The sequence below is a fragment of the Agrilus planipennis genome, unplaced genomic scaffold, assembly GCF_000699045.2.
Source record: "Agrilus planipennis isolate EAB-ADULT unplaced genomic scaffold, Apla_2.0 scaffold11, whole genome shotgun sequence".
Lineage (NCBI taxonomy): Eukaryota > Metazoa > Arthropoda > Insecta > Coleoptera > Buprestidae > Agrilus > Agrilus planipennis.
The window spans coordinates 1,554,209-1,570,824 of NW_020440736.1; the positions used below are offsets into that span (position 1 = coordinate 1,554,209).

A 16,616-nucleotide genomic window follows, 5' to 3' on the forward strand; every position below is an offset into this window, starting at 1 on the left:
GTATAGGTAATATGTTTTTTTTTAAGGAAGCTAACAAAAACTCTAGGATCTTTGCACTAATTGCAAAAGTTATTATCAGTGTGTAGCCTTCAATTGGTATTTTTTATAAAACTTAGAACGAACGCTGTTGAAAAAATTATTCATCTGTCCCCTACATTTACTTCTAAACAAGACGACCGATCCAAAAAGATAGAGAAAATGCTGAAATTAGGATGTAATTGAGTGCTTTCGGTTAACACTGTTTTGAGTATAGGGTTACGTCGAATGGGAGGAGCCTAAAAAACATGGCGTAGATGAGGAAGAGCTTTCTTGATATCCTCTATGCTTACCGTGCGCTTACGTCAAATAGGAGGAGCCTTAAAAACATGGCGCAGATGAGGAAAATTTTTCTTGTTATCCTCTATATTTATCGTGTAATTATCGGTTTTTAAAATTATAATTAGTATTATTTGGGCCAATGCAAACTTTCGAAAAAAGAATTTGATGTTGAACGCCGGTCACATTATAAAATTTGGTAAGAAACAAAAGCGAAAGTGTACTTTTACATGTAAATTTTAATGTCTAATTTCTGTATCTAAAAATTAGATTTAAGAAATGATTAACATGAGTCAAATGGGGAGGTTACTGCAACGAGCAATAGTCTTATGTATATTAATGAAGCAAAGACGGTTTAGAAATATATCGCAAATTTATTATTGCAATAACTACGTTCCTAACCTCAAAATAGACAATGGACGTGAACAAATTTTCATTCCGAGATTCACTTCTTGGATAACTATTACTTCCATATAAGTTTCTATTTATTAATTTATAGATCTTTTCTCAGGAAGTAATGAAAACAAAGTTCAAGGTCTTTGTTAGAAGTGTTAGTACAGTCTTTTACCAACTTTTTATTCGATTTCAGATGAAGAGAGTGGATGGACTCTGTAACCAAAAACTTTTCCATTTATTTAACATGGTCTATAATGTTAATAAACAACTTTACGATCTGTCTGCACTAGTCTCTTTTAAAGTCCCTCATTCGAGTTACAGGTCTTATTTGACGGTTCCCAATATGACACTAATTGAAGGAGTGATTGTATGATATTGATTCAATAATAGGAATCTTGGCAATGGTGAGTGGGTGGGTGGAGGTGATTGGGGAGAGACAGTTGAGACGAACAAAATGACGACAGTAAGGTTAAATATGGAATTTTATTACTGTCCCAGTATTTGCCCATGTTATCCAAAGAAACTACATAAATACTTAGACCAGGACAGACGGACTCAGAATTGAACGGTGTTCTCTCAAATGCTGTAAAATGTAACCTTTAGGCTATGCCCTTCGGTAGAGTAATCAATATCCCTAATTGATCTTTTTTTACTTCTTGAGATCCATTGGTATCCATTGATAACTCAAACCTCCATAACGTAATAACCACTATAAATCATAAAATTTTGTGTTCCCTTCCCTCGGAGTCCAAAACCTCTATTACTTAAAATAAAAACCCTTTCTAACTTAAACGAATAATTTGGGCATCGCACCTCAGTAAGCAGTGAAAAGTGGTTTAAATCGGGAGAAAGTCTTCTATGTAAAAGACGAAGAATTGCTGAATTTCCTTATTTAGAAAAATGCTTATTTATATGGTTTAGACAGTGTAGAAAAAATAAAAACATTACTGTTAGTGGACCTATACGAAAGGAAAAAGGTGAATAGTATGCTAAGTCACTGGAAATCCATAATTTTTAAAACTTAAACTTAAACCCTTAAAAACCTCAAATTATTTTACGTTTCCCTTGGTCTTTATCTTATCGAGATTCTACGGTACTTACAACACATTTTTTATAACGAAATTAAAATCCACTCGTGTATTCCTATTTTGTAAGAATATAAAATGATATGTAAATTTTCCAAACGGGACTCAACAAGTGTCTATATCAGAACATGTATGACACAGTAAGGCTATTAGAAACTGGTTTTTGGAAGGTCACTTTGGTATCATAATAAATTTATTTTTAATGCTTTAACGAAGATGCCACGAATTCTTCAATAAATTATTTACCTAGAATTATTGAAGTCGCCTCGATTCTATCGTGAGGGGCCCCTCTCTAAGTGTATAATGTAAAAACATTTAATTCCATTTTCTTCCTATCGTTCTAAGAAATTAGATACGAATTAACATTTCAACTAAATTGCAAGAATTATACTGCCTTTAATGTAATTGTCTTTATAATTTTTACCGTGGCAGTCGGGATTATGTTAATATTAAGAGAATTTTGATGAAAACGATATCAAATACTTAATTGAAATTCATTACTTTATAAAAGTAATGTTGATGTAAATGTCACACTTTCAAGTATTAGTGTATAGTTCTGAAGACGGAACAGTCTGATAAGACAATTGTGTGATAAAAGATACAAACTTGATAACTTCTCCTCATGTTTGATGAGTCCTATCGTAATCGGTTTAGTTCGCACAGAGAGACTTTTTTTTAATAGCGTTCAAATAAGCACATACAATTAAAAAAGTCAGTTATGAGCAGATTATGATGTGTCGGATGGGTGCTCTATACATCTTGACTAATTTTCGGTTTCATATAACAGTTTGTTTTGTAGGTAGCAAGAAACTTTTCAAATTATTAGTTTCATCGTAGGCGTAGATAACTAGGGGCAAGGGGACACTGCCCTCTTCACCCCCCCCCCAAACCAAGCTTATTGTTCCACTAAAAAAAGCATTGGCGAGTCACGATATTGGCCCAAAGTTTAAAAAAAACTGAAACCAAACACATTAAACCTATACAAAAACTTACACCTATTGAAAATCTGCCCCCCTAGGAACAATGTCTCGCTACGCCCATAATGATCATAAGATCGTAAGTCCTAAGACTGGTTGGACACGCACCTCCACTCTTTCCAATCTCGAGGTAATGTTTGCATTTCCCTTAAACTAGAACAACCCACATCCTTAACTATTTGCGAACAGTAATCTATTCTAGGTCTGCCTGTACCCGTCGTAACTCCCGTTTCTGCCTCTAATATGTCTCTGACTAGACCTTCATGCCTGAGAAGGTGTCCTACTAACCTATCTCGCCTATTTCCTATTGATTTCCACAGAGGTCTCTGTTCTCCTATTCTTTCTAATACCTCTTCATTTCTAACCTTCTCTATCCACGGTATCCTCATCATTCGCCTGTAACACAACATTTCGAACTCTTTTAACCTATTCTTTTCCGCCCCCCTCCAAACATACACCTATAACAGTATTTTTCGAATTTCTAAATTAACCGTTCGTGAGCATAGAAATGACTTCTTTTTATTGAAGGCTACTCGAGCCCGCGCTATCCTCTGCTTTATATCCTCTACTACATCCAGGAGCTTGATTAAAACTTTCTAAAGTAGACCTTTCTAACGATAAAGTAAGTAATCGTAAATAAAAGAAACTGTAATTAAGCAAACAATTCCTCTAATTTAAAAAACATTAGGTCATCGATTTACTTTCCTGTACTAAAGCAATGGGCTGATAGGACGCACTTTTTTTTTCAAACAGTTTAGACATGGTAAAAACCTGGAATCTGAGTTTGTACCGCGACAGATTGGCTGTCATTGACGTTTAGTGGTCAACTTCATGGGACATCTTTCCGATTCTTCTGGTCTAAAAAACTTTCCAGTATAATTCAGGACGAAATGTCGACAATATCCGCTCTTTTAACGCGATACAAACAGAGTCCTGAATATTTTGTAAACACTCATGTAGAATTCTTCAAAACTTCAGTTTAAGTACGGTTTTATAATTTCGAACTCGAGTTTAGTTTATTTTGTGAAGGGGGCGGAAAAAATACGAAAACTGTCGTAAAGATGAGGGAAGGTATAGAAACCTATATCATTTACGAAATATACTGAATTATAATATTCCATCAAAAGTTTATTGGAATGCTAGGCACGCAGTTGTTTATTTCACAGTTTATTTTAGTGTATCAATCATAATCAGGTGTTCAAAAGGTTAATTAGAAGCATGATAAAAAATGAAATATATCTGCTGAAGCAGTAATTAGTCAATGTGTTGTTCATTAAAATAATGCAGACAGGAGATGCACTTTGCCACCTTTCAGAATATAATTAAGTATTTAACGACTGATATTTCTTCATTTAATGAGCCAAATTAAGGATGCAATTCACATCTTAAATTATAAACAATTGCACTAATCAAATAACGAAACAAAAAATTACGAGCATGTGAAAGGTTAAAAGTATGTCTTGCATAATATTTTACAATTTTAATTAAAAAAATTTTGTAAGGAATGTTTACGTTTCATTTTTTTTACTTAAATTGTTAAAATAAAGGTAATGGCGGAGATTAGCGTACACCTCTTCGATTTACTTGAAATATTGTACTATTCGCCATGGTGATCAAGAATATATACATATACAGGGTGTAACTAAATGCAATAGGGAATCGCATGATGACTAAAGCAGCAAGGATGGAAATTGGCAACGTATAGAGAAAATGCGGTAACAACTAGGCAACTTCATCCATTAAAAATAATAGTGACGGTTGTAGAACGACTAATAAAGTAAATATCAACTGATTACTATTAGACGCCCATTGCGATAACAATTATTTCTGAGTCGTGCAAAAACGTGCGACATTTGGCGTATTTCATTTGCAGCGATCATACTCGGTCCTTCAAATCATTAATATCCTGCAGTGGTGTTTGATACACGCGCTGTTTCTTACAACCTCATACAACGAAATTAAATAGATTTAGGGTAATTGTCCAGAATTGGGGCTCCAGACCCAAATTGCTCCAAAAATTTTTTCACCGAATGCCCGTCATTCTATATAATAGAATTAGGTATTGGAAGGTGGAGGAGACAGTGTTCTATGACTTGATAAATTAATGATAGTTTTTTAAAATTGGCCCAATTCTGAATAGGTAGATTTATGACAGATTGGAGTTTATTTAACGCCCCTGACGACTGACATGTTAGTATTTCATTCACAGAACGCATTAGTTTTATATATTTCCTAGTACAATACTGGAATTTCATACAATTCCTAGAATTAGGGCTCCAAAATTTTTTTCACCGATTTCTGATCATTTCTGAGGGTTGAATTATTATATCTGAGGAGGGGGAGACAGCATACATCATAGGGNGGAGGTGAGACCGCCACGAACTTTTTATGGTACAGTGGTGGGGGAGACCTCCTCTTTTGATCCCTTTGGCTATCACCTAGACCTTTACCGATAATTCTTCAAAACTGTCCCAATTATGGATAACTATCTGCATTGGTGACGTCATGTTTGGCTAGGTAGATTTATGACAGATTGGAGTTTCTTTATTGCCCCTGGCACCCCTGAGGCGGGCTGATATGTTACAGTATTTCAGTCACAGAAAACATTAATTTTATACATTTCCCCGAAGGGGGTGAGGATGAGGGGATGGAAAGAGGGGGTCTCCTCCACCACTGTGCCATAAAAAGTTCGTGGCGGTCTCACCCACCCACCCCCACCCCTTCGGGGATGGGGGCCATCATATAGACATTTACCTTCTTTTTTATTTATGAAATCATAAAAAACTGTCTCTCCCACCTTTTAATATCTAATTCTATTATGTAGAATGACCGAAAATCGATGAAATAGTTTTTGGAGCGATTACTCTATGGAGCTGTATGAAACAGCACGTGTATCAATCACCCGTGCAGGACGAATGATTTATTTGCCGAACCGTGCGTGATCGCTGCAAATGAAATACGCTAAATTCTTTGGACTACGCACCGGCCATAGTACAAAACCCGAATGTCTATCCAAACCAAAAATAGGAAAATACTCTTGTAAAAATACACGTATTGGTCAATAATAATGCTATTCTACACTAACCTACGACACTGACACATTGACCTATGGAAAATGCCTTGACCAAAATTTATAATGAATATTTGTCGAATGAATAGCGTAAAAATATAGTTTGTTTGTCACCATTCGCCTTCAAAATGAACTTATAGGTGTTTTCATGTTCATCGTAGAACTGAGAATGTCAATGTCACTGATCAATTGATTAATGGAGGGATGTTATAGGTAATATAATTAAATATTTTGGATACCGTTTTTGTAAATGATTATAAAATGAGAATATTGTGTTTATAAAAAATGCCAACGACTCAATAGTTTCAATGACACTAACGAATATCTAATCCCTAAAACAAAACTTCTAATGATAATTAATTACAAATACAAATTAATAAACTGTTGTGTTTCTCGATTTAAAAAATATTCTGATGAAATTTTTTCGAAGAGGACACGATAAAAAGCTAATTATTATTTGCCTTTCACGCTGATAATACGGACCAAGCAGACGATTTTGTTATTATACAATGTGTAGATACATAATTGATTACTTATTAAAAAGTCAGAGGTCGAAACAGAGAAGTAATTGTAACATAATCAAAAATAAAATGTCATTGACAAAACATTTTAATTTTTATTTAAGAATTTTGCGATTGTAACTTGCTTCTGACTGATTATTTGTTTCACCTTTGCCCCTTCAGACAGTACAGTGTGTGTTTCGGGAATGACTTGCCAAAAAAGTTCTTTTTATTTCAACTGGATGATAACGAAATAATAAAAAATAATTTGGATACAGTAGTGCATTATGCAACAAGGGAAGAAGGCACGATATTCCATCCCAGGTATGATTTGCCATCCCAGTATAGCCGAGGGCGGCAAATTACCGGGAGGGATACCGTACTTTCATTATGGGGGGCCCATTTACGATTTTTAATGCATCCCTGCCCGAATGTACGATTTCTTAGAGATGAGAAACTGAAACATAACCTCACAAGTAAGAAATGACATTTACTGTTTATCAGGAAAGTATTTTGATATCATTCGTATAATAATTGCCACACAAGCTGAAGAAGATGACAAAATCATTTCATAATAATGCGCTTTTGTTCTTACGATTTTTTGAAAAATAGACACATGCTTAGTCCAGAATGAGTGTAGAATGTCCACGCTCAATAATTATATGTTCATATAGTACCTAAAATAAAGGCTGTTAACGAAAACAGTCACTATGTTGCTTTTATATCAAAGAATAAAGTTAATTTTAACATTTCTTTTCCAGAGAAAACACATCGGCTTTGTAACGAATAACGAAGTAAGAAGATCCTGGCTGCTCCTCTACATTTGTCGTAACGCCATCTATGAGTATGAGGTTACGTTTAAATTTTTATTGACTAATAAAACAGACATACATATACGTACGTACCTCTTATAAGCAAACAAAATACATTCTATACTTACAGCTGCTTTTTATCATCATAAATAAATATCTATTGTGTGTAGACAATACAAAGTATTTTTTAAATATGTGAAAAGGATTGGAAGAAACTCTCAAAATTTTATGTGCCTAATAATGACCCAAAAATATAATCTGAACCGAAATGTATGTATTGATTCATAGCTTTCTTGATACCACAAAATTTATTACTTATTTACAATAAGTTATTTCTCCCATGTCTTTTTACATTTATTTTACATTAAAATTGAAAGAAAAACAGTTTGAAAAAAAGAAAAATTGTTAGCAACATCTTGTACATCATTATTTTTTATTTTGGGTTATTAAAACGTTCAGTAAATATTTAAAATCAAATTAAATAATTAAATGAAAAGCGTACCTATTCTACTGGGATTAATATGCAATTTCACTTTATGTATAAAAACGAAATACCCTTCTAATAATAATGGCCAATTACCTAAATGATAATGTTTACAGTAATTTATACTCAAGTGTGCCTATTATATGTATATAATTCCATAACATCGATAATGGAGACTGGTTTTTAATCGCGTGTATGTAATTTGTACGTATTTTGTATTTTATGTAAGTTTATATATTTTATTAATAATGTTATGCTAAGTTCTTTATTAAAATTCTAATTGCTCAAACAAAACAGAACTCACTTTTTTTTTCTATATGAAAAAAAGAATTTTTGTAACAAGTGACATTTTCATGATCTATTACGTTATTGGTTTTGATTGTTTGTAATTGAAATTTTAACATTTCCGGAAATGTGGAGATATATAAAGAAAACGTTTCAAGGTACTAAAAATGGCAACGAAACAAATGATATCACAGGTCTGCAAAATTGGGGGTTGAAAGAAAAACAGACAGGATGGGCTGTCATTTCAGCAGTGATTTGCGATATTTGGTCCAAATTCAATAAGGATTTCTAGACATCACAACAACGAAACCCAAAAATATCGAAAAAAAGTAATAGTGTGAGTTAAAAAGAAAAACATAGAAGTGGGTTAATTTTCTTCTAGCACATTGAAATTTGGATATGGTTGTTCCAATCTCAACACCAAAGAAACCAAATTAATATCATCATCATTTTTTAGTTTGTGTAAGATATTTCAAGACCTAGGTTTGCTGGGGCAATTCCAAGACCAAAAATTACCGTTTTGACGGTCGTTTTATACTTTTCTTTCGCCCTTAAGAATTTTAAAAGTATTCAACATTAACTTTGGTGCAACACACCAACACCAACTTAACAGTAGTACGCATGCTCAGCAATTGTTGATATAAGCATAACTAAGACTCTAGAAAAGGGCGTCATTTTGAATCCATCAAATAAAGGATATCGAATATTCTGTGATCGTACTTCAACTTGGTTACATGCTAAACTAATAATTTAAAGTTTTAAAGTTAAACAATCTCAATACTGTCACGCAAATAGATTGTTTTGACCATGTTTAACTTTAGGTTTAGCTTCCTTTAAATTTAAAAACGATTTAGACGGAGGTATAGACGATGATATGCCAATGTTCACATTCAGCATTTTGACAGCGCTTCGGATGGATCTAAAATGACGGCCATTTTGGATTCATTTGTTAAGAGCATTGTTTACACTCTAACCGCAGGTACCTAACAAGCATGCGCACTACTGTTTTATCAGTATCCATCTAGGGGGCACATTGTAAATTAGGAGTGTGCAGTATAATAATTAGACTTCACTGGCGATAACTTGTGATTTCTGGGTTTTAAGGTTAGAATATCCCTAAACTTTGAGGTATAAAGACAATTCTGCCCAAGATTCAGACTTTGGAATGACATCATCCTGGTATTTTTTCCTGATCTATGTAGACAAGTGATTCATAAACATTTTCTTACTTTAATTATTATTTCTGTAACCCCTCGAAAAACAAACAAAACGTTGAAAAATGCAATAACAATGATACTGTAATAAAGCAGCACCTATATACCAAATACCTTTTAAATAGTAACTTATTAACTGTGTTCTATTGATTTTTACAATAAATATGAATATAACTTTTTTATATTTATAAGACTCTAGCTACGAATAATTTAATTTTATGTATAAAAAAGTCTTCGTTAATGCTATATAAATTAAGTATAATGAATGTTTATTAATAGTCGAACGCGCATGCGCGCCTGTGTTATAGGTTTATCGTAGACTTGACATTTATATTAACATCTCACGACAAAATTAATTACTGTGTGAATACTCTTTTTACATTTATCTTAACAAAGTGAATTTGTACATATAGTTTGTTTAAGTGCCATTAAATAAATATTGTTACAATATTTGGCGTTGTATTTACCATTAACTAACTTTTTATTCCTTTGAGATACTTTTTGAATTTTTGTAGCGTTAATTCAATGCCTCAGTGAGTTAATTGTTGAATTAAGTTTACCCACCACAGGTAACCTCAAATTAATGAAGAAAAATTATTGCTGCTGTCACTGCCTCGCCGGGAATTGAACCCGGGCCCCTGATTTTATGCAACGGTACTCTACCAGTAAGCTACGAGGAGGTGACTCTGGTTAATGTGGTCTAATTTCCATAAATAATATCATCTAAGCAATTGCTTTGTTAACCAGATGGCTTCACTACAAATTATACAAAAACGCAAAGAAAAAATTTTTGCATGTTTCAATTAACTACCTACTGGAAGTCCCTGCGGAAGGTCAGCTTTAGCTTTCTTTTAGGAATTGTGGGGATGGGTGGGTGTTTTGCGGTTGGGGAAATACAGATGAGATGAACGAACTCAAGACAGTAGTGAAGGGGGAAAGATTACTGGAGAATATTACTGCCGCAGCATTTTATCCAAATGATCCATGAAAACCATAGGAAAACTTTGATCCTGTCATTCTTAATATGCATTGTACAAATATCTTACTTTACTATTCAAATCCTTCTCAATTCACAATTAAAACGACGTAACTAATTGTTTGTATGAACTACGTTAGCTTTCAAACAATTTCGTTTAAATGTCCATCCAATTGCTAGCTTCTGTTTTTACAACACAAAAAAGTCATGACATAATTTAATATCTACTTCGTCTTACATTTATCTGAACATATGACAATTGTTGATCTTTAAAGTCAAAGAAAGATTAACCACCTACTAACGTTGGGGAGCTGGACGTCCTTGCGGAAGATCAGCTTTAGCCTTCTTTCAGAAAATTGTGGGGATGGGTGGGTGTTTTGCGGTTGGGGAAATACAGATAAGACGAACGAACTCAAGGCAGAAGTGAAGGGGGAAAAATTATCTGGGTAATATTACTGCCGCAGCATATTGTCCAATTGACCCATGAAAACCGTAGGAAAGCTTGGGTCCTGTCATTCCACATGATAAACTGGGATCTAGACCGGTATACTACTCAGTTTAATAAATATCCTAGCTAATTTGTGTCTTTACGTCGATACTACTGGAAATGTAGGAGCGGGTGGTGCTACAAAGCTGCAGAACTGACAGTAAAATAAGATACTTCTATATACTTGTACGACCCAGTTCCTAAAATTTATCAATGTGATAATTTAGTGTATCTTCCCCATACCCGACGCTTATGTAAAGTGGCCTATTACTGCCAAGAAGAAAGGCAAAAAAGATATAAGGCGATAAAGTGAGAAATAATTAGGAAGTGTAGGGTAGCTAAGGAACAGTGGATTGATATGAGGTGTAAGGAAGTAGAAGAAAATTTTAAAGTAGGTAAAACGGATGAGGCTTTTAATACAATTAAAAAGAATTTTAGAAAAGGGTAGGTACTGTAGTAATTATATAAAAAACGAGGTAGGGGTCGTTCTGATAGAAAATGAGACAGATGCAGACAGGTACAAAGTATTTAGAGAACCTAATACGCAGGCTATGAGTTAGGAGAAGGAAGATAGTATGGAGATAGATGAGCTGGGTTATCACCATAATGTGAGAGGAGTTCGATGTAACATTGAAAAACTTAAAGAATAATAAGGCGCCAGGTGTAGATGGGATACAGGGGGAAATTCTAAAACATGCAGGACAAGAGGTTAGACATCGTATGTTTTATAGTTTATTTACGAGAAAGTCCCAAAGGATTATAAACGGAACGTGGCAGTAACCATACCTAAAAGAAAAGCACAGATAGAAATCTTAACTACAGTTGGACAGAGAAAGAAGGATAGAAAGAAGGGCGGAAGAACTATTAGGGGAAAATCAATTTGGGTTTGAAAAAATAGAGGAACGCGGGAAATCATTCTAGTTTTACGAGTAACAATAGAGAAAACGATCTTAGGACTGACGACCTTATGATGATGATAACGAAGTTTATTTCTATAATGGATCGTAGCACTGGATCAATCTTTAAAAAATTAATAAGCAAACATTTGCAGAACGCCCGCTTTAATTCATCATAAAACCACCACTGTATGTAGAACCCATGAAGAAATACAACAATAAATAAGAGATAGTTAGAGCTATTTAAATTGTTCCTCACTGAAATATTTAAGGTCGTAATTCACCCGTGCTAGCACTACTTTTCGTAGTACCTACTTGAGCATAAACATTTATTAAAATGTTCAAAGTTTCTTGCATAACTTCGGCGGAATGTTATGAAACCTATGTATCATTACTTTTCTTGAAGATACCCTTGTAATTGGCTTATTGTTACCTATGTAATTATTTTCAAAATGAACTTAAACTTTCATAAAGTAGTTAAGCGGAATCATCAAAATTACAATTAAAATATAAACTCTCACAGATTTCTACTTTTGTATTAAAAATTGTAGGAAAAAGGCAAATGATTCGTCAAATACCGTAATGGTAATCGATTTACATTCTCAAAATCTAGGATTTTGTAAAACTTCATTCGACCATCTTAAACGATTTAAAAATATTATCAAAAACGTGGTTTTGGCCTGTATTCATAACCGTTGCGACCATCTCTTATAATAATATTCCAGAACTAGTTGACTATCAAAACGTTCAACTAAAAGATTACATTGTGCTTAAGTTCAACTTTTGCTATCCAGGGTGTGTCGTTTAATCAGAAAGTTGCCAAATTTGACGTACCCGAGCTAATATTAAACGATTAGAAAAAAGTAGACGGGTTTAAATATATACATTCGGATGTATAATTGGCTGTGTTTAGTGCTAACAATTATCTGTATTTTTACAATTATTTTTATTCAAAAACTTTTCCATTTAATTTGATCTAGGGTTATTATTTACTTTATTTACATTTCAAATTTCTTTGTTCAGTTCAACTTCAAACATTTCTTCAAACATTTTAGGTCGTAAATTCCTTTCCATTATTATTTGGTTTTATAATATTTGTGAATAATTTCATCATTCAATCATTCCTGGTAGTATAAATGAGATTTTTCTGTCACTAATACCTGGCCCATTGTTAGCTCTTGTATACTTGTTTTCAGAACTTTTCTGTATCTAGTTGAAGTCAACACCCTCTCGTCTATGACGACATTCAGGAAATTCCTACATTTATCCACCACTAGAATATCTTTCATTTAGACTCCACCCCCTTTGTTAGTTGTTCTCTAGTTTTAACTAAATTTAATTTTGTTAGTTAGTATGTAAGAAACCTTCTCATTAAACACATCAATCAAATTCGCTACTAGTTTTATTTTAATAACATTCTAGTAGAAACGCAACTTCCGATTGGTCTCCGGATAATTTTTTATCTTACGACTGCACAAAGTTTTGGTCCTTCGAGCCGGATTTACTAACAATTGTTAGATAATTGTTAGCACTAAATAGACTCCATATGCATATATAGTCTAATAAAATATATTATAACCACTAAATTTTCAATTTGGTTGAATAATTGATCGCATATCTATACATTTCAGATATAGGTGCATTCTAATGACATGTACGAGTTAAACTTGCTTTTAAAAGCTTCGCTTTCTTTCCCAATCAACAATGATTTATCCCCAAAATAGTGAGAAATGCAAACTCAACGTTTGAAAGCTACCTTTTTCTTTTACATAACTGTAGGTGAGAAAGATAAGAAGCCCTCTAGGTGGGAGATGCATCATCTTTAGGCCCTCAAAATACAATTATTAAATATACTACTTATTATTCCTTAGAATCCAGTATCTGATCTAAACCATTCACCTTGAATGCAAATGTGACCTAGCTCTGATACACCCAGTATACATAAATCTTTTTTTTTTTAATTAGCTGCATTATTGAAACAATAACATATTTCGAAATTACTGTTTTTAAGTATTTACCACGTTATTAACCAGTGAGATGCAATAGGTCACCGATAATTAATTATTGAATTTATCACCAGGTCGTTTTTAGTATAAAAGCAGAAAAATGTTCAGGTTAATTCACAGTTTAAGTTTACATTGTGAACCTACGCCAAAACAAACAATGAAGTCGGTTATTCTTTTCTCACTTTTGGCATGTGCCTGTGCTGCACCTTTGGCGATGATCGGTTCGCACTCGCACCCCTATATGACTGGCCAAAGTCACTCTTACTACCCCACGAGTTACGACCAGGGACTTGGGTATCATCATCAATATCCAAACACCGTGTACCCATGGATTGGTGTACACCATCAAAGTCAACTTGCCCACCAATACATTTCAACTCCTGTTGAAGCACTCCAGCTACTCCACCAGATTGAACAACACCTTCATCATATTCAACAGCACCTTGAAGAAAACCAACACGTATATGAACCTTCTCAATGGCAAGAATACATGCAGGTCGTTGCAGGGTACATAAATGAAGTCCAACAACTCCAAGTGAACATTCAAACATATGTCCAAGAAGACCAGCCGATTCCCAGTGAGCATCAGTCCCACATAGTCCAGTTGCAACACCAAGTCGACATCCTGAACCAAGAAATCCATACTGTCCACCAACACCAAGGTGTTGGATACGGCCAAGGTGTTGGACACAATCCAGGTTATGGATTCTCATTCCATCTTCAAAAGGCTTTCCCATTCTACCAACAGCATCATTACCAGTACCAATCTACGATACCTGGATACCCTGTTGGAAGTGGAGTCCACTACCAAAACTCATTTCAATTGACTCCACCTTACCATCATTATGCCCACGAAGATTTTCATCATTATCCAACCGGCGAACATGTTGTTGTTTAAATATCTGAATATTGATTAGAAATTTAGATCCCTAATATTATAACTGAAACTTGCATGAAATAAAGGATATGTTTAAATATATCACTGTATCATTATTTCCTTCTTAAAGTTATGAGTGTGTTTATGTATTTTATTATACATTACATATGGAAACAATGACGATAGTTTCTAAATACTAAGCTACTAAATAATACGAAAACCACATATATACATTGTACAGGGTGAATTTTCTTATTTCACACATCCCTTCATCTTTATGAAAAGTGGCATTTTGAAAATTCAAAATAATGGTTCATGTTATTCCTTCTGTGGTGATTTTAAATAAGCAGCTACAATTTCATATACCTGTTGGTATACATGGGAATCCTGGAAATATATTTTATACTAGAAATATATTTTTTTAATGAAACATCTTGTATATTTGCAGGTATTTGAAATTCCCCCTTTCTTCTGTGAAAAGAAACGTACGACCCTAACTGCTATCAGAAGAACATTCGATTGTTTTCTAAATATGTATTGTACAAATATCAAACTTTTTCATCAAAGAATATCTTACTTCACTGTTCAAATCCTTCTCAATTCACAAACCATGTAACTAATTATTTATATGAATTTTTGTAGCTTGCAAACAATTTCGTTTAAGTATCCATACAATTGCAAGCTTCTGTTTTTACAAAAAAAAGTCATGACATAATTTAATCTAATATCTACCTCGTTTTTTATTTATCTAAACATATGACAATTGTAGATTTTTAAAGTCAAAGAAAGAGGGAATCTCAAATACTTGAAAATATACAGGGATTTTTCTTGAAAGAAATACATATCGAGCAGCCCTTTGTATAATAACATTTGCTTCACCTTAAGCATTATTGTGAATTTTCGGAATGTCTGTTCCTGTGAAGATAAAGGAACGTATCATTTTTCGTATTGAATTTTTTTCTTAAGAGTTTTTTGGAGTTCGGTTAGTTCAGGACAGTATTTAGAGATAAGCAAGTGACATTTTCCGTTAGAAATGTGTAATTTCTGTGTTTGGTAAACATTTTGCCCTATCTAGATATGTATCCATTTGTATCCATATGCACCATTTTACATCTGGGTGAACACCAATGTATACTAGCTGAAAGAGCTTCATTATTTCCTAAAAGTGTTACTTGAGGATTTGATTTTCATAAATATACTAGTGCAGTTAATAAGCCTCCAATTTCAGTCGCCAAATTAGCACCTAAAAAGCCCCTAATTGCTCCTGATGCACAAACATACTAGGTTGGTTCTCATTTTATTGCATTCTTCTTACTGCTGGCCTCTCATCAATTATCGCGAGAACGAGGGCGCAAGATGTATTTATTATTATCATCATAAGGTCGTCACTCCTGACTGGTTGGACACGCACCTCCACTGTTTCCTATCCTGAGCTAATTTTCGCATTTTCCCAAAACTAGAACAACTCACATACTTAATTATTTGCGAACAATAATCTAATCTAGGTCTACCTCTACCCTTCCTAACTTCCGTTTCTGCCTCTAATACACCTCTGACTAGACCTTCATGTCTGAGAAGGTGTCCAACCAACCTATCTCGCCTATTCCTTATTGACTTCCATAGAGTCCTCTGTTCTCCTATTCTATTTGTTGCATCTCATGCAATAAATATTGTATTATTTTATTATTCGTAGATATTTTCGTATAAATTTAAATTCTATAGCCGGCGTGAGAAAGGCATTTTGTTTATGATGTTTAAACTGCTATTCAATACAATATTATTTATTTGTGAAGTACCGTCTGTTGTAAAATTTTGTATCTTTTGTCAGTCACGTTTCATAGTTATTGGTGTAGTTTCCAAATTTTATTTTTCCAAAATATTTATAGAAGTACCTGGATAAGGGTAATAACCTTGTTGCTAGCGGAACCGTTTTGCACCCCCAAACAATGCTCGTTACGCCCAGTTAGGAAACGACTTATAAGTATATTTAAGGGTCGAAAAAGATACCGAGCGGCATGGCCTAGAAGTCTAGACCATTGCTTAGCATTCGGGAGGACGCGGGTTCGATTCCGGGTCCGTCTGCCTTGGTCCAAGTTTTTCTGTGGTTTCCTTGGATCACTTAGGCAAATGCTGAGGCAGTAATATTCCACAGATAATCTTTCACTCTCTTCTGTCTTCATTTCGTCCGTCTCATCTTTCTCACCCGAACCACCACCCACCCATTCCCACGATTCCT

The 16,616-nt window shown here is 34.0% G+C and overlaps 1 protein-coding gene and 1 long non-coding RNA gene across 2 annotated transcripts; both read left to right on the forward strand.

The window, feature by feature from the left end:
- The first annotated feature begins 5,583 nt into the window (after positions 1-5,583).
- On the forward strand, positions 5,584-7,282 carry LOC108733916. The gene is made up of 2 exons (XR_001937300.2): positions 5,584-6,819; positions 7,105-7,282. It is a non-coding gene; the product is annotated as an uncharacterized LOC108733916 (long non-coding RNA).
- Positions 7,283-13,660: 6,378 nt separating this feature from the next.
- LOC108733902 (histidine-rich glycoprotein-like) lies at positions 13,661-14,401 on the forward strand. The gene has a single exon (XM_018465253.1). The coding sequence runs from the start codon at positions 13,661-13,663 to the stop codon at positions 14,399-14,401; it is 741 nt and encodes a 246-aa protein (XP_018320755.1).
- The last annotated feature ends 2,215 nt before the right edge of the window (positions 14,402-16,616 follow it).

Bases quoted from the DNA above. Each gene is read 5' to 3' on its own strand.
- LOC108733902 (XM_018465253.1), top strand. From the start codon at position 13,661: ATGAAGTCGGTTATTCTTTTCTCACTTTTGGCATGTGCCTGTGCTGCA.